Source organism: Plectropomus leopardus, chromosome 15, assembly GCF_026936395.1.
Source record: "Plectropomus leopardus strain MGB_pleo_1.0 chromosome 15, ASM2693639v1, whole genome shotgun sequence".
NCBI lineage: Eukaryota > Metazoa > Chordata > Actinopteri > Perciformes > Serranidae > Plectropomus > Plectropomus leopardus.
In genome coordinates this window covers 24,112,497-24,131,785 of record NC_142190.1, presented here as the reverse complement: position 1 = coordinate 24,131,785, position 19,289 = coordinate 24,112,497, and the positions used below count along the sequence as shown (strand labels likewise).

Here is a 19,289-nt window from a genome sequence, read left to right as displayed (position 1 = left end):
AGGTATCAGGTGTCATTTAAGTTAATATTACATTACTGACATTGTTCAGTTACAAAAGATTAGAGATAACATAATAAAGATTCTCCTTTACGGATGGTAACTTTTAAAATGTAATAGGTTACTCCATTACAAATGTGATAAATAATCTAACTCTTTCAATTATTTCATCAAAGTGATGTAACTAATTATATTCGATTACTTTTCTAATAAATGTCATAAACTGGGCAATAAAGCTGAAAAATATCTGGACATGGGCTATGCCAGAAGAAATCATTCCTGCCAGGTGAAAACATGCAAAGCAAAAGAATAAATGTTACACACTACATATAAACTTTTTACAGAAAAGAATATATTCTGAACTCCAAATATTCGATTAATGACTGCAATTTAATTGTATTTTTTCCTCAGTAGCTGTAACTGATCACAAACTGATTACAGTTACTGCTTACAGTTACATTTTGTAACTTAATTATATGTAACTAGTTACTTTCGAACACTGCCTAGCAAATATGAGCCTTGGTAACTGCAGTGTTTTTGCTGAGTAGGGCACACTTGTGAAACAGGCTTTATACTGTACAGGACTCAAGTCATTAACTCTGCTCTGGACATTTGCTTTTTCTTACTCCTTTATCTCCCTCAATTCAAATCCTTGCTTTGCCCCTCTCTCCCTTCAAAGTATTTCAGGCAACACATATGGAAACATTGTCTCACAAGCTATACATGTTTATACTAAGATGTCCAAACAGTGCCTTAATTACTGTCTGGTTTGTTAGTCCAACTTTTACCAACTGTTGTATGCTAAATTTCATGCAATAATATGAAATGGAAATGCTTCGATTTTTCCTGACAACTTCATAATTTCCATACAGTCCTTAAAAAAGCAGGCCGCTGAAAAGGAGTATTATAAAAGAGGCTGTGGTGCTGCTGTGGGAAGGAGGAGTATTCAAGAGGCCCCTGAGAGTGAGGGGGCCCTTTGGACATCAGATGTGTTATTGCACAAAGCCTATATTCGGGACTTATAGCAGCCTTTTTGTTGTTATTTGGGATATTCTACTACACAGAAATAATTTTGTAGCAGTGAAAATGTTGTTTTAACTATGAATAAAACAGGATATGTTTTTGCTCAAAATTCCCTATAGCACAGTTGTGCAGTTCTTTGTTAATCAGCCAACCCTGGTTTTTGCCACCAGATGACGCTCCTGCTCCACACTGTACATCTGAGCGAGCCACTAACTCCGGAACCAACAGACAGAGACATGTGCTTCAGGCACATGAAGTGCTCCTAACAGTCATAGGCTGCTGTGGCCCGTGAGTTATCCTACCATTGTCTATGGACGGAAACACTGTTTCTCTGTAAAAACCAAGCGCCAATATGCGTTACTTCCACGTGTGTGTGCGTGCATATGCGCACGGAGTGCGTGTAGTTTCCCTTCACTACAGAACTTGCACTTGTCTCTCTGTCGTCCTTCGCAAAATCATTCTCGTTTTAAACTGCGTGATGCCATTTGCAAAACCACAAAAATAAAAAATCCAATCACTACAACAGTGATTAAAATTACATTTGCGCTTTTTGTTAAAATACAGAGTACAATACGGTTACACAATGCAGCAGGACTCCCGGTCCTGATGCACAAGTGTTTTTCTTAAATGATAAATACGATGCAAAAATAATTATGTATCTTTAATCTTTTTTTTTTTTTACATATCCTTATCTTTTAATTACTGGGTGCAGACCTGGGAAATATTTTGTATTTTATTTTATTTCATTTATTTTACTGCCTCAGTGACAAGGTATAGGCCTCTTATTCCCAGCTGACTCTAATATTCATATTCATATGAGCACTGACTAAGGTAACAGTAACCAAACGATGATGGAAAAAAAGAGTCCACTGTAATTTTATCCAAATGTCACATCAAATATTTTGCCCAAATTCCCATTGAGAAGCATTCACTTTGGAGCAGCGATGTGGCTCGCAGAGGTCACTTCCATGTCTGCGCAGTTCATTATTTCTCGACCTTTGACACTGCTTGTGTATGGGCCGAGAATTAAAAAGGCGTATTCTCAAGCACACTGAGAAAAAAAAGGCAAGCAGAGCACGGTGCGCGCGTTGAATATTCAATTAGAGGGGGGCGAAGTGAGGAAAAAGTGAAGCTGCGTGCCAGTCCTTCATCTTACATTACTGATTAGCTGTTAAACAGATTATATACAGCTGAATGGGTTCAAATGTTGCAGCAGAAAACAGTTGGAGTTCAAGGCGACGCCGAGCAGTTTCCTTCCCTTTCACTTCAGCAGGCTCAACACACTTTGTCACCACTAACAGCTCCATAATACATGCTGCTGATGCTTTTTATTTTTTACCACAGCTCTTTAAAAAATATATGGAGAGCAACTAAAATTGTTCAGCTCGTCGATGCAGGCTGACTTGTTTGGATGAAAATGTGCCAAAATATAGAAGAAAATACCTGTACATACTATGAAAATAATTAATGTGTAGCTGCCTTTAGGTGTTAATAAAAAACTAAAACCCATGACATTTTCAGTTGTTACCCACACATAAACATTTCGCGAAATTATCTATTTCCAGTAGAGTATTTACTGGCAAACAGCTGCACGCAAAATAAAAAAATCCCACCATACATCACAAAGTATTGAAATATGAAGATAAAACTGCATTACACAATTAATTAGTTGTTAAAATAATATCCTCTAGAAAATAGTCTCCCTTTTTCCAACAATAACTCAGTACTCGACATTTACAAGCGAGGATGGAAGCCTGGAGCAGCAGGGATTTGTCCTTAAAAAGCGAGTAAATAAACACATTATAAACGTGCTAAAGTGTTTAAAAGTTTATAAACTATTTCCTTAAAGTTTTGAGGTTAACGTGGTAAGTTTACTAAACACATTTACTAAGCTGGATAAGTTTAAAGTAGTTGAATGTGCAGTGCCTCAGCAAGCCACGCGGGTCCAAAAGAGCTCTCATTGAGAAGCCACGTGTCCGTTTCCAAAGCCTCTCCAACTTAACCACCTCCTTTGTACGACTAACCCACATCGGCAGCGTCCCTCCACATAAAGGGATTTGCAATTTCAAGATATTTCAGCTTAAATGTTTTTGACAGTTCCCTCGCTTTTACCTCGGCTTGGTTATTTTAACTGTGCCAAATGGGTCACCTTGGGTTGCTGTCTGCGCGCAAAGGGCTTTTGCGCGCATTCAGTCTGAATTTTTTCCAACTTTCCTTGACGGGGAAACCAGCTGCTGGTCGTGAAAAGACGGCTTATTAATTGTCCTTTGTCATGCAGAATTGCTTGATTTCTAAAGAAACGTACAAAGGCTCTTTTTCAGGATTCAAGTATTTTGTTTCGTGCGTATTTTCAAACCATCGAATCAGCTGCAGCGCCGCGCCGTCTACCAGACTCTCAGGTACTGACTGCCTGCTCCCTTTGTCCCCTTTTAATGCTGTTGTAAATCGTGCAGACTGATTTGTTACAAGCTGTTCTTTTAATCTGATAGATAAGAGACATGTCAAAGAAAAGCCGTAAATAAAAAATTAGCCAGAATAAAGACAAGGGCGAGTCTGCTAGATGGGCGCCTGTTGACTCAAGCGGCTCTCCAGCGTCAGGGGAGCCCTCTCCTCAGCTCCGTCAAGGTTACGTCCACAATTCCCTTTTCTTCTTTTTAAAAAGACACCGTAGTCCTTTTAGCTTCAATGAATTGATCGGCACAAAATTAAGAATAAATAAATTGAGCATTTGGAGCACCGAGCGTATAAGCTCCCCCAGGGCGCATACCCCCGGGCTATTGAATGGATAAAGGGCGCTTTGCAGAGGACGTTGTGAGCAAAATGGGGCTCTATGGTGCAATTAACAAAATAGTCTAATCCCATATCTTAACAAATGCAAATATTTGAGTTTTGTTAAAATGGTTAAGTGAACAATTAAATGAAAGTTTACAAGTGAAACTTCACATCCAAAAAGAGGCACACTGATGCAGATAATGTGCTGTACGCAATTTAAGAGTTTTTACTCCTTTTTAAAAAGTACAGAGATATGTTCCCAAGGAAGCAAATATAATTTAAAGCCCATTCAACATAATAAATATAATTTTGAGAACCAAAGCCTCAGTCAGGGAGCAACTGTAGCGGTGCGTAAAATAGGCGAACAAAACTGGAACTATGCGCTGAACTCCAGATTTGGGCTTTTCGGAGATGTTTTAGTAATTACATTACACATTTTTAATTTGAGTAAAAAAGATACTGTAAACACTCTTTTTAGACTAATTTTAACCAGAATAGCCAACATAAGTATTTTGCCTTATACACTGAATTTGTCTGAAGATGCTGCGTATTATTTGATTTGGCACTTTTTTTTATTTTGTAAATTTAATGATTTGCCATTAAAATCAAATTATATGCTAATTAATAATTTTGTTAATTGATATAAGGATAATATTGGCCGACTGGAAGAGGCTTGCATTAAGTCAAAACCCCACCTGGAGCTCATAAAACCGACAATAAACTTGACCACACTGGTGCCTTAACAATAAGAACAATACGGGTCATGGACACCAAACTGCGTCTGTTGCTCATTTATTTTCATGTTAGATCGATATCTTAAAATATGCACACTCCTGATGCCCCATTATACACCCAAAGTGATTATTAACTCAGTCACACGAGACGGATCATTGGGGATGAAACTTAAAAAGATCTCCAAGGGGCCAAGCAGTGATATCTGGGTTGAGTGTCCCACAGGGAAAACATGTAAAAGGAATCCTAAAACAACGTCTTTGTCACCTCTAAGTGATAAAGATTATTGAGCATTTGATTTACTCGCTCAGAATGCCTTATGCACTCCACAAGCATATTTTTGTTTGTCGGTAGTGTGTAAAGCAGACTGGGAATCTCAGGAAAAAAAGACTTTCACAATTTCTTTTTAGCTCTTTGCGCAAAATGATTAAGTTTGACGATCACCTTTTTAAAAATATTTTTCTAACACACCAAACACCCCCTGTGCATAGCTGTGCTTTCATATAAGATAATATTAAAAAAATATTTTTGAAACTGCAAAGGAAAATGGTCTTACGTCTGAAATAATGCACTGCACATGTTGCCAACGCGCAGCAAGAGTTTAAGTGTGTGATAGAATCCATTTTAACAAATTTTGACCAAAGGCTATCACACAACATTTGACATCATCTTATTGTCTTCTCACAACATGTTTTTTTCCTTTTACATACAATTTAATGCCCAGACATGCTGATTTTAACCTGAGTTTACGCGCGCCACCGTGCGCACTCGGTGGTGCGCAAAGACCAAAATATTTAACTCACACCACAACGTCTGCCGCTCAGAAATATTTTTATTTAAGTATCAACATTTTTAAATAAATAAATATTTTTTCAATTACACTGAAGATATAATTTCAGAGTGATCTCAGCGATGTGACATTGAAGGAATTTCTCTCCAGCTTTCCACATTTGAAGTTCCATCCACATAGAATGAATCTAACCAGTATGTATACAAAATACTGTCTCCCCCAAAATACTAATAAACAATGTTGCTATTGTTTTTGGGGCTTGTCTTTACAAATATGCCTACCATACTCATCGGATTGGCAACAACAAATGGACCGTTTTCAGAAAAAAACTACATACAAAGCGTACAACATGTATACAGCTATACAATAATTCAGGACAATTCCCTGATTAAATATTCTCTTTCTATGTACAGACGACTGAACGCTAGCGGAACAGTCATTTTTTGGCTGTATTCAAAATCATGAGGACCAAAATCTTTCAGAGGGGAGGCGAGTGGGAGAGTTCAAGGGGAGACGGACAGGTCCACGTCCTCTTTTTCGGACGAGGATGGAGATATGGGAATGTCATCCTCCTCTTCCTCCGAGCATCTCGCGGTTGACAGGGACGAGCATTTGCAGTTATGTGATCCAGTCCTTTGGCCGCTGCTCTTGCCCTCCTTTTTGTGCTTCACTCGGCGGTTCTGGAACCAGATTTTCACCTGTTTCTCAGACAAGTTCAGGTATGTGGCGATCTCGATGCGCCTCAGTCTGGAGAGGTACATGTTGGACGTGAACTCTCGCTCCAGCTCCAAAAGTTGCGTGCTGGTGAAGGCCGTGCGCATGCGCTTGCTGCTCTGAAGTTTGCTGTTGCTGTTTTCTGTGGGGGGAGAAATATTGTCAGCTACAGTTGATTGTGAAAACACGTGAAATGTGTCCATTCAATCATGCGTAAAATGAGTTTGTACTCACCGATGGAGATGCAGTGGAACTGTCTCGGGTCTGGCACTGAGTACGCAGCTTGGTATATCCCCGGCGCGTGGCTGAGGCTGTTGGATGAGGAGTGTTGCCTGGACAGAGCTGAGTGACAGTACTGTGAGCTGAATGGAGAAAAAGACGCCTTGAGGAGCGGCAGTGCCGGTGGTGACGGGTGGAGCTGGGACGCGGTCATGCACAGCGGACAGAAGCACAGCAGCCCGGCTTTCCTGGAGTGGCAGGACCCCGGCAGCCCGTGCGGGTGGTGCGGCGAGTGCACGGCGTACGGGAATAAAGGTGGGTTGTTCTCGTTCCCTTTGTCGTTGGCCTCCCTTAAAATCAAGGAATCCACGAGAAAAGACCTCGGCATGTTTGCAAAACTTGTTGCTCTGCAGTGTGGTTCAAGTGACTGAAGCCGGCTCGTGGTGTCAGCGTGCTCTCCTCGGGGACGGTGGACAGCGAAGTGGTGCTGAAGGCGCAGCGGCGCTCCTTAAATAGCCGCCGTGGACTCGGTTCGGCCATGTGACGGTTACGCTGTAAGCGGCCGAGAGCTCTCAATAGGGTTTTGTGCCTTTCTCTCGGCATTCCCACTGCACGCTTCCCCATTATTTCACTTGTTAACTAAATGAACTGCATAATGTAGTCTATTCTTGTCAGCCCCACCCACGCCGCAAGAGGCGGCACTGCCCATTCTCCCTTTTATCATCACTCTCATTTTATCATAGAGCACAGCTTAAATTTGCGAGAGAAAACGTTCCTGTTACTTTCGGAAAGCCTGTATGTGCATTCAAGTTTTGTCTTAAAAATTAAGCATCCTATTAGGTATGTATAGTCATAATTGTATCTGTATACGCAGGGCGAGAATAGGAAACTTTTAGAAATATTTACAACTGTTAATGTTTGTTACAGTTTCATGATAAATTACAGAACTATTTGCCATCGTTTTCTTGAAAATCAAATGTTCATTATGCCTGTGAGATCATAGATGCAGGTGTGCATGTATTCATTATTTTTTTCCTGAATAAACGCCAACCAGTCTTGCCTAATTTTTATATGTATGTATGTGGTTAATTATTTCTGCACTTGTGTGGCTACTTTCCTGCTTGCAAACATAAACGCAACAGCTGAATGTAAAGTTTATGCATATCCATTTTAAGGTTAATGTGTCATTTCTGGGCACAAAAAAGGGACAAGTCATTGCCTGAAGGCAGTGCTGTTAAAGAGCAGTGATTAATTCCTTTGCTCGGGCCCCTGCCGAGTCGGGGGAAAGAATATGTAAAAATAACCAGGTTTTCACTCTGCGGCCCTTATTGAATGTCATTGTGGAGGGTTTTCAATGAGAGAGAAAGAGAGTCGAATTAAAGTGTGTGACAGCGGCGGATAGACGCAACAAAGGCGACTCTGTCATAGAGGAGCCCAATGCGCGGCGCGTGAAGCCCCCGCCTCGCGCTCTGATTGAATTAAGTAATAGGAAAACATTTTCTTTCACTTTAAGGCTCTCTGAACAAGACCTTCAAAGGGACGGGACCCGTAATGTGTGAGTAAATAGTGGAATGTGATTTCTCTTTCTGCGAGTTTTCTTCTTTTTGAAACGGGCAGAAAATAGTCTTAAAGTTAAGGATAAACGACATTATAAACAGCTAGCCCCAACGCATCGATGCGTTATTTTTGATGGGAATATGATAATGCTAAGATAGTTAAATGCATTCAGGTTAACGCAGTTAAATCTGTTTTTTTTTTTTGCGTCATTATTATTTTCTATGTAGCCTTTTTAATTATGTGAATACTGTCGACTATTTCGGTTTTACATGTCTTCTATTTTAGGCACATATCCCATAAATTATCACGTTCAGCTCCCCAGCTCCAAAACATCCCCACATGAGGGTGTGATGCTATCTGTTTTCTCCTCATTAAATAGGCCTAATGTGCTCAGCTTCACACCGCTAATCTTCCATAAAGGCCAGACCTGTAATTAGGCTGCGCCATTAAAGTAGCTACAAATTAGGAGCAGTTAAACCCTTTAACGAGACAAAATATCTGCCCGAATGACTGTTGAATCTGCGAGAGCCTTTTTCATTTTTTTCTATATTAGTGTGTCCTTTCATTTTCTGCCAGGAATTAGTCATTAACTAGTCCGTCAATCTTGATGCATTCTGTTAAACCTGTAAATACAAATCTACCGCTTTTATTCCGATTCTTAATGAGGTAATGACATGTTTTCATCCCACGTTAAAAGCACTATTATTCTCACGAAGAGTGTGCCAGATTATGTGGTAAAGCACCAAGTTAAATATGTGTATTTTTTGCCAGCTCTGAACATTAAAAAGGATCTTAAATGCTGCCTTTTCACAGAGGCAGATAGGCCTGGTGGTGGTGGCAGCTTGATGTATTGCTTAACATAAAGATGTTATCAAAGGCCCTAATTTTCAAATTATGTACAGCAGTCACCCCGTGGATAGGAATAGAGGCTTCATGGGTCGTCACGCAGGGAGGCTCATCCTAATTTGCAATCCCAACTGGAGACTGACAAATAGTTTTGACCTCCCTCTGGAGGCGCGGGCCAGAAGTGCAAAGAATCTCATTCTCCATAATCACTTGTTACTGAGATAAATAATCGAGGGAAAATAGCCCACTCACATTATAACAACTCTATTACATTATTTTTGCACTAGTCCCAAGCTAAAAAAATATACATTTATAGCCACTTATGTTAAGAATCATGCATCATCACATCCATATCTGTGTTTTCCCTCCACAAAGCAATGAGCTCCACAAACTAGCATACAGCTGTGGGCTGGTAAAGCTTCTTATGTTTGATAGGGGGGAAAGCAATGCCCCTGAAATAGTAAATTATTTATAAGATATTAAGTTGGAACAATTGCCATCACTCAAGTTCATCCCTGATGATAACACTGACCAGTGCCTGCTGTGCCGTTGGAGAAGCACATTTTCAGGGGCTTTTATGCAATTATACCCAAAGATCTCGTGCCTGATGACATAAAGAGAGCAGTCTGTTTATGGAGATGTAGTCAATATCTCCTTTTCTTTTTGGTATGAATAATTCATAGTTTAAGACACTATCCCCCCTCACTTAATATGTACACACACTTAAACACCCACACATCTCTAATACAAATGATGGTTTTAGCTGACAGTGTAACAGGATTTAAGGTCCCAGTGGGGTTTGGCCCAGCCGCGGATGGGCGCTGTGACTGTCGACGTGACACAGAGGGCCGGCTGCCCCTCCTAATCTCCCCCTGAGGCAACATCACAGACTGCGGATCCTGCTGCACCTCTATGGACGCACAAAGGCCTGATTATCATTCATATGCTCAGCAGAAACACCAGTCCAATAGATAACAGATGACACATAAGTACCAGCTGAATGGTGCAATATGTTGAGGCTGCTGGAGTCTATAGGGACTAATGAATCCTTAAGAGAGAGGGAGGCTGACAAAGAGATGCAGTCAGTTGAGGTGCCTCAATGTGACAGATATAAGGCTCTACAGGTGAACATGAACTTAGGTGAAACAAAGGAAACTAAATGTGCAACATTTTTTAGTTGCAGTTGCAAATATAAGGAATTAAAGAACCAACTATCATAGCTCTCTCATGTGTTTTATGATGCTGAACAGTGACCGATCAGAAGTGGTGATTATTTCGGGATGAGAAGATATTTAAGTGACTATTTCAAGATGATAATTGAAAGAGTACTGCTTAACTCTGCATGGCCTCACAATTTAAGAGATCAAATAGCATTTTTAATTAAACTTTAACTGCAAGAAATCCACGTTGAACTTAAACGAACTGAAATTGTTTTCGAAATTTGTTTTCGTTTTAATAAAATATGAATGTAAAGATATGAATATGAATTGTGCTGGAAAATTTGTTTTTTATAGGCTCAAACATATTTGCGTTTCTATCATGTTTCCCTTTTCAATGCTAAATTCAATGCAGTGGCCCAAACGCAAGTCTGAAGTTGCTGAAGTTAGATTTGTTAATATGTTGATTTACATTTGATTAATCCCCACAAACTGCCCATTTGAAAGCACACAGTGTAACTATTGTAGCTCTATAGACTTTTTCACAACAACAATTTCACTGCCACAAAATTGACTTATTTTACAATAGGAGTGCATACAAAACAGAATAATGAATACAAAACATAGGTGAGAAAAGCCTTAAATATTTGTGCTGCTGTAAATATGGTTCACTATTAGATCAAGTTTGACCTTTTTTCACAGTTAACTCCAAGCAGTTCCCTTTCGTCCATGTGCATCGATTGAAAGCACAAAGTACAACAGTTCTAGCTCTATAGACTTATTTTTACAACCCCAATTTCACTGCCACAAAATGTACTTATTTTATAACAGGAGCGCACAGAAAAAAGGACAATACATTCAAAAAGTAGGTGAGAAAAACCATAAATATTTGTGCTGCTGTAAATATGGTTTGAGATTTGACTTTTTTTTTTTTACAGTTAACTCCAAATAGTCCCCATTCAGGGTAGCAAGACCAGGATAAAAAACGTTTTCAAAAGGGTTATTGTGAAATCGCTCTGGTTTGTGCACAATTTAGGGAGTGTTTGTTAAGGGAATAACAGGAGTGACTCTCTTGCAGAACAGCAAAACACAGGATGACTTTTCTGTCTCTGGTGTGTCTGAGATGTAAACACTGGGACTGACTACTGGATCTATTCTTTTTACTTGTTTGATGACTCCCAAACATGGTTTGTTGTGATTGACTGAGTTTGGATGAAATGTTTTCAAAATCATTTTTCAGGATTTACAGGAATAGCTGCAAAAATCCTGAGTGCTGACTGTTGCAAAATCATTGTGCAAGCAACAGTGGCCCTCCAAAGAGGAGGTCACAAGTACAAAAGACTGTTTTTAAATTATATTTTTAGATGCCTCTGTATTATTTTTCTTTGACTCTTTTTTTCAGTTAATGCTGGGAATGATGATGATTAAGTTAAGACTAGCAAACCAGAAAAAAAGCAGAGCACACTGAAATGATGACATCAGATAACGAAAGTGGAGAACATTAATGTGTAAGACACTGTCTGATCTGTGGTGGACAGGATAAACTCATTATGGTTGATGGTCTGGTCATAAAATGCTTCAACATAATAAGGAACTTTTTCCCCTCTTCTTTGAAAATTGCAGATAACAAAGGCAAAAAGTCTCCTCTGGTTTCTCAATGAGTGTTAGCACAATTCAAAAACAAAGCAATAGGAGAGAGCAAAGTGTTAATACAATTACTGGGTTATAATAAAAATAAAAAAAATATTACATAACTCTGTCTATTACTTCAGGGTTTTTTTCTGTGGTTATTTAAGTGCTTTCTGGCATTTTTGGGGGTATTTTGAGCTAAACCTTAACTTTCCTAGCCCTACTCAAGTGTTTTTCGTGCCCACACCACAACACAAAGTGACAGCATTGTCACAAATTAAAATAGAAAATTAAAACGTTTATGTTTCATCATATTCACAACAACTTTACAAATTGAACATATTCATGGTTTGCAGAAACGCATAATGTCAACAGTTATTGTGGTGACTGGGTTGCATTTTCATGTGGCTACAAAGCTAAGAAAATACAAAGCAGAGCCACTCAATAATACACCCTAATCATCAGTGACCTGAGAACTATCACTATCACCTTTACCAGTTTGATATTACAAGTCAGTGTCCTAAAATTAGATTTATTTATTATATTCAGTATACTTAATTTCTGGATTAATTCTGCTGGGAAATAAATTAAATAACATTTGATACACACTTAGTTCTCCACTGAAAAGCTAGAGGCCACGCTGCACACGGAAGTATCTCTGCGTGTCTGAATATGACAAATGGCGCATCATACGTCATGCTGACACAAGTCTGATCTGCGGCCCATTGATGTGCTTCGTAAAAAATCTCCTAGCAACGTCCGTCACTGAAGTCCATTGGAGAGAAAAAGTCAAGGTCCCACAGTTTGTGACTATGAAAAGTCACTGCTACAATCCGTAGTGTTGTAAAACTCAGCCTACCTTTTACAAAATTGAAAGTCATCCATCATAATTCCCTAATAATTACGACTGCACTTAAATGTAGGGTTTCAAATAAAAAATATAGAGATAAATAGTCATTTTTTTCACATTTTTATGCAAATAGAAACAATTTAATAAAATTCTCAGGTTGGAGCTGCATGAGCTAGAAAGCTCAGAAAATAAACAAAGCCTACATTAACAAATATGCATATTACACCATTAATCATAATTAGGAGAAATTACTAACAATGAAACAATAAAAATTAAAACATTGATGTGACAGAAATTGTCTGAAAATGTTTGGTTCATTCAGATTATTTCTATTTGATTAGCATTTCACTTTGTCTTTCTCATTATCTCTCTCCTGATGGTGAATGTGGTTGCTGAATTTATGCCTCAGTCTGCCGTGTCGAACCTCTCTGATGTGTTAGAGTCCAGGTCAAGTGCTGTTGCTAGGTGCACCCTCACAGCTATGGCTGCCTATACACAGCTGGCCACACTGACGGTCTCAACACTGGCATTCTCAGTGAAGCTGACAGGTCTGAACAACTGAACATAGCCAATGAATAAGTAATAATAAGAAAAAAACAGTTATCTGACAAAGGACACCTCACGAGAGCATGGAACAAGGCCGTGTAACTGGGTCAAAATTTAAAAAGGAGAAAAAGAAATCTTCACTCTGTCTACAGTCTTAAAACATGTTTGGGCACAACAAAGGATCAAGAAAAAGATATTAAAAAAGTGGCAAAAACATACGACTACAGCCCCTTTCCCACAGCACAAAAAACACTAAACATCTAGCTTTTGTATTTCATGGGAAAGGTTACAATCAGCATCCGCACCAAGGTCGAATGACTCCTGCAGTAGTCACGGGTATTTATCTACTCCAGCTCCAATCGGATCTGATCGGCAGTGACAGAAATACGACACCCAGAAAAACACGCTAATTTTAGCCCCTTTGCTGGCACGACGCAATGGCTGGACACCACAAAAAAAAAGAAAAGAAATGCCTGTCTCTGTCCAAGTAGCTATTGAACATCATTCAACATTTAGTTGGCACCAACTTTAAGAGACTGAATAAGTAATAGAGACATAAAAAATTTTCACTGGCCTCCATGCTGCCTTCTACTGTTTCCTACACCGTTATCTGGCTCATTTGTGATGTCAAACATGACACACCAGAAACAGGTTTTCCCACATTTAAAAAACTTGCATACAAGTGTCAAAAATAATTGTAAAATGTAGATGCATTACTGCATTTGTCAAAACTATGAACAGATTTTGATTTTGGCAAAAATTGTTTTAGCATTAAAAAGAAAAACATTTTTGGACATTTTATATAGGATTGTCATCCACTTTGGATGTTTTTTTTTTTTACAAGAAAATACTGCACTTTGACATTGACTTTACACCTATTTACCCGACACCTTTGATTAGTGGCTGTAAATACGACTGACTCAAGAAATAGCTGGTCAGTTGCTATTAGCGCTCATGTTTTTAGCATTTGTGATTTATTAACTGGAAGTTGCCCTATTTAATAGAGAGCAATTTATAAATTATTTTAAATTAATACTTCAGCAGGAAAACACATGCTGTGGGCCTTGGCATGTTTTTGACAAGAACAAATGAGAAATAGATGCAAACCTGACAGTCTGTCGTCTCTAATGAGCCAATTTACATCTAAATGTGATGATTTTATGGGAACTAAAATGTTCAAGTGTGCTTTCCATGAACTGTTTCAACTTCAGAATAAGACAGATAATACAAAACAATACTGTTGGCGATCCAATGTCCATCACAGCTACTAATACAAAGCATTTTGTTAAGTATTGAATTCTCCAACTTTGTCTTCTCACATGAAAACATCAGCAACCCTCAAACTTTGCTCATGAAGGAAAAATAACGAAAAACTGGGTTTTGCTCAAAATATTGTTAGGAAAACTCCACAGAACCAACAGAGGCTTAAATATCTTTGGATGATTTCAAATTCCCTTTTGATGTAAATCCATTGGTTCTGCTATAGATATGTCTCAAACTTCCCCTTTGACCCTATTCATATAAAAGCCTTGAAATGCTCTTCAAAGGGGTCTGTTACCATTCGGAGGTCAGTAGGCTATTACGTATGGCTGACTCACATTTTTCCAAATCAGCAGACTTTTAGCCTAGAAATAACAGGTCAAACCAATGAATTTAATGAACTCTACCAGACACAATGAATGCCTCTTGCCATTTGAACCCCAATAAAGGGATATGGGCAGGTCAGCCAGCCCTTTCAAGGGGTTTGTACACAAATGTGACAGAATGCAGTTGCTCCAGTGTCTACGCTGACAAGTTGTTCAAAGTGCTGGGGATGTCAGTGATAGTGCCTTCATCCACACTGCCCCCTTTGTTCCCCATTTTGGGTCTGTTGCTCTTTCATCAACAGTCCCACACGTACAAAAGCGAAAGAATGCAAAGAGTCTTTTTGCGATGTTCTCTTTGCCCGATTTCTCCCCGCCGAATGTTATGCTGTAGGCCAACACGCTGGACACTTTATTGTGGGGAAAACAAAGCCGAATTACGGCGCACAACTACTTCTGATGGTCACTCGCTACTCCTCCCTCCTTTTCACTGCTTTATTTTTCTGATCCTCCCCTCTTTCCCTCCCCTCATTGACTTTCTCCTTCATTCATTGTCACATCTTTCTCTGTGAGTTTTCATTTTTTGAGGCTCTGATGTTTCCAGTAGGTTTTAATTTGAAAACAAAACTACAAGGGAACACAGAACTTTGAGTAAAATCGCAATTTACTACTACTTCAGCTTCAATCTTAAACTGGTGCAAAAGTTTCAGCATCGAGTGGGTTTCATTGCTGCAGCTGCCAGGCTGTTTTGTGCTTGGTTGAGAAAAAACATCTTTAAGCATATGGTATTTGTGTGTTCGCTTAATTGAATCAATTGGAGGCCCATGGGAAACCACCAAGGGGGGTAAGGGTTAGGGAGGAGGGAGGTCAGAGAGTTAGAGCAGGAGGGAAGAGGAGGGGGATAAACACTCAGAAAAACTACTCATGTAACCATTACTTACTCATTTTCAGCTCAGCAGTTCATTATTACCTCATTCTCAGTGTGTTACTCTAAACAACAGGATGAGAATGAGCTTCTGGGAAAAAGTCTTAAAGGAAGTGGACTCTGAGACCACTGTGATGCCTTTAACTTTATGGTTTTCTCATTAATGACCTCCTGCGGTTTGGCCCATTTCCTCTCCATTCATCTCACATTAGCCTCCTTTCAGAGGTCTCTGTTGTTTCTGGATTGTTTTCATTTTTTAGGATACAAATGTTTGAATGTCAACACAAACTTTCCTCACATTTTGACTTTTTAGCTAAACCGATGCCATTCTGTCCACTTTTCAGCCACATGAAAGGGATTTATTTTGATAAGAAAAAACAATCTGCAAGAATCATTTTTTGAAGTTTTTGTTATAAATGTTACAATTTCCACATATCAAACTGTATTCTCTTTATAGGATCGAGTTGAGTCTGTTTCCTTGGTGAGAACAACACTTTCAGGGCAATGAATGAGAAATTTCAGCACATTTGCATAAGTAAGAGCCGACCCCCTGTATGATTTTCATAACCCAATATCCCCTTTTCTTCTCAAATTTCTATTGCAGGCATTGTGATTTGGAGTCAGCTTTTGTTTGATTTTTTTCCCCACACTTTGTGCTTGTTGCAGTTTACTCCTCTCCCCCCCTCCCTCATCCTAATGACCTCTGCGACGGCTTTTTACTCCGTCTCACACACTGCTTTTGACTAAACGGGGGAATATATGGCTCGGTCTCAACTTTCTCTCAAGAGTTATGACGTAAGCAGTGTGAAAAAGAGGTTTAGGCTAATTCAATGTCTATATATGACTATATATGTGTGAGTTGGTGTGATGACGGGTCACTGCCCATCTCACAGGGTCCCCCAGTTTTCTGCAGATGCGCTCTATTCAGGAGGCGACACGCGGCGGGACGCTGCTGGGAGGTAGTTACGATTTCCCCATTACCATAGAAACTAACACACTGGCTTTCAGCTGGACTAGGCCAGGGGTCCACTGACACCAACTTTCACACTACTCTCAGTCCTGACAAAACCCCAAATGGATCTCAGCGCTCTGAATAATACCCATTTGTACCCAGTTCAATGACAGAATGAGCTGCCAGCAAAATGCTATGACACCAAAAAATAAAGAGGCCTCCTTTTTGGGACACTTTTTATAATAAACACAATGATGATGGGGAAACACTTGGGCACTGATATGGAGTGAAGCAGTCAAGTACAAACTATAGCAGTATTGCAGTATATTATGATGGGAAATACAAACAACAGGTTATCAGTATCTATTAATGTTTATCTTGTCCCAGGGCAGTGTAGGTTGTTGATTTATGCTGTTTCTCTCGCTGTGTAGTGTTTAGGCATTGCCTGGAAGTGTGTAATTTGAGTAAGTGTGTAATCCAGCTTCAAATGAGCTCTATCAAACATACATAAAAATAATATACTACCGAACAAATTTACCATGTAAAGATATAGTGAAGTAATGGCATCCTGAGCAGATAATGAAGTCACACTCTCTCTGTGAGTGATGTAAACTGAGCTTCTCTGTTCTTTGTTATCATAGATAGTCTGGCTGCCTGTGCATGTCAGTGCATGTGTGTATTCCACTTGCTAGCTTATTGCTGCCATTAATCACTGCCCTTTTACAGCAGTTTCCACTGAAGACGCCCACCGTCTGATTCCCTCCAGGTAAACACTGTTGACTAAGTCAGCATTGATATTGTTATTAGCACTGTTTGTGCTGTTAGCACCGTTAGCTGCTGGCTCAGCCATCTTCATGTTGAGAGCTATGTGCAGACAATTCCAGCTCAAACTCTGACTCATGGGTATGCTCTCGAAGTCGTACAGAACTGCTTTACTTACATGGTTACATGAGAAGTTTGATATCACTCTCATGGTACTTAAAAAGCTAAAGCCAGCAGGCAGCTGGCTTAGCTTAGCATTAAAAGCAGAAACTGGGAAAACAGCTAGCTTGGCTCTGTCTAAATGAAATAAGATCCACTAACCAGCAGCTAAAGCTAATTTACAGGCGATATCTTGTCTGTTTAATATTTTACAAAAACTGAGGTGCAAACACGACAAGTCTTGGTTTGATGGGGAGTTAAGTCAGCCTGCCACTTAGTTCGCAGAGTCTTGCTCCCTGTTTTCAGTCATTGTGCAAGCTAAGCTAATCAGCGGCTGGTGATTGCTTCTTATTTACAGTACGCAAATTTGCATTTCCTAGAATGGCCAATGGCCATGACCCGCTCTACTATCCCTCTGACTGGCTAGGACTTGTTGCCTTCATTGTTTGGGTTGCTAAGGTTTAGTCAAGAGGAGTTGGATTGGTCAAAGGTTAGGGTGGGAACGTCAGAGTAATCCAGTCAGAGGCAGAACAAGGCAGAGCTATCCCATAATATCTAGATCAATGTAGATCTAGATCAAAAAGTGTAGTTGGGATCAGTTTATTGCTAGTTGGAGTTCTTGTTTACATCCTTGTTCTTTACTTGAGAAAAGTGTTTCAGCAGCTGCACAACTATGTGAGTTTAATACCAAAAATGTAATTTTCTTTCTATCCTTAATGTATTTTGTATATATGGTAAAAGTAATAATTAGGTATTGTGGAAGGTACACATCTACTGAAAACCTCAAATACCAGCAACAGGTTAGCAATGACAGCTCATGATCAGCTTTTATCTTGTCCCATTGTAGTCAGTTTAATATCTTTCCTTGTTTACATCCCATCTACTCTCCACTAGTGAAAATAGCTTCTGCAGCTGCACAACTCTGTGGTTTTAATGTCAGAAGCGTAATTTCCTTGGCCATCCTTAACACATGATGTATATATTACATGGTATGGCTAATAATTGGGCATTGTGGAAGGTACAAGGTCAGAGTTCACAATTGATCCTCTCACCCCTGGCAGGTGCAGCTCACAGGAGTGAGAGGAGGCGGCCCCTCATCTCTCCCACCTCTTCACGCTGCTCAGCGAGAGAAAGGGAGGAGTGTAAATGAGTGCTCTCCAGAAAGCCATCACCTGCTCCCTCCACCCTAAAATCCCCACTAACTCTGCCCGACAGAGATATCCTTCAACCCTAGCTCAAATTTCTCCAACTCCAGTTAGTGAGAGAGACAGAGAGAGAGAGACAGAGTGACAGAAAGAGGGAGGGAAAGGGAGGGAGGAAGAGAAGGGGAATTAAGAATTTTAACTATTAGCATCCATGCCGTGATTTGTTTTTTTCTCTTTTGCCTGTTTTGTTGTTTTGAGTATGAACGCATTCATCAGCAGCAAAATGTACATTTGTCATGCCTATAGAGGGAACTGAATTGAACTGGAAGGGGCATTGAGTTTGTGCGCACAGAGAGCCCAAGGGTGAGGTTGTGTATTGATGGGTGCCCCTCCCAGCTTCTCCTAGATTCCCCCTCTATTGTGACTTTGAGTGAATGTATCCTCTTGCTAAGGGCACTGGAATGTGTCTTCTCAACTTGTGTGATGGATGGGGCCTTGTTTTGCACTCCTCTGCCCCTCCCTCTGAATCCCTCTTTCTCTGCCTCAGCCTTTGACTCTTTCATCACATCCTTTTATTCGGCACCAATAAAAGTCAGTGATTCTTCATCAGCCGTTGTGCAGATCTGAGGGCCGCTGTTATTTTTCATCAGGAGTGTGTCACACATCACCATTCAGCCCCTCCGTCACACAAATTCAGACACTGGCACAGAGGCAGAAGCAGGTGGAGATACACCATCAATGAATTATTCAAATGAGACACTGGGCATATCCTTTAAATTTAATTTAAATACTTGGTTAATGTTGTTTAGTGGGTCTCAGTTGCCATTTATGCGCAAGGGTGATATACTGTTTTAGCCCGAACGTATTATATAATAGTAGTTAAAAAAAAAGAAAAAATACTAATACTTCTGGTACTGCAATTACTAAAAAA

General features: G+C 39.8%; 1 protein-coding gene across 1 annotated transcript; it reads right to left on the bottom strand.

The window, feature by feature from the left end:
- Positions 1-5,437: 5,437 nt before the first annotated feature.
- On the bottom strand, positions 5,438-7,389 carry gsx1 (GS homeobox 1). Its single transcript, XM_042500019.2, has 2 exons — positions 6,263-7,389; positions 5,438-6,170 (listed from the first exon to the last, which is right to left on the bottom strand). The coding sequence occupies exons 1-2, from the start codon at positions 6,633-6,635 to the stop codon at positions 5,818-5,820; spliced, it is 726 nt and encodes a 241-aa protein (XP_042355953.1). The 5' UTR covers positions 6,636-7,389; the 3' UTR covers positions 5,438-5,817.
- Between the last annotated feature and the right edge of the window lie 11,900 nt (positions 7,390-19,289).

What these genes read in the sequence shown, in the direction of transcription:
- gsx1 (XM_042500019.2), bottom strand. Translation starts at nt 6,635, where the DNA reads ATGCCGAGGTCTTTTCTCGTGGATTCCTTGATTTTAAGGGAGGCCAAC. An exon ending in GTTCCACTGCATCTCCATCG is followed by an intron (nt 6,171 to 6,262) that starts GTGAGTACAAAC and finishes CTCCCCCCACAG; the next exon opens with AAAACAGCAACAGCAAACTT.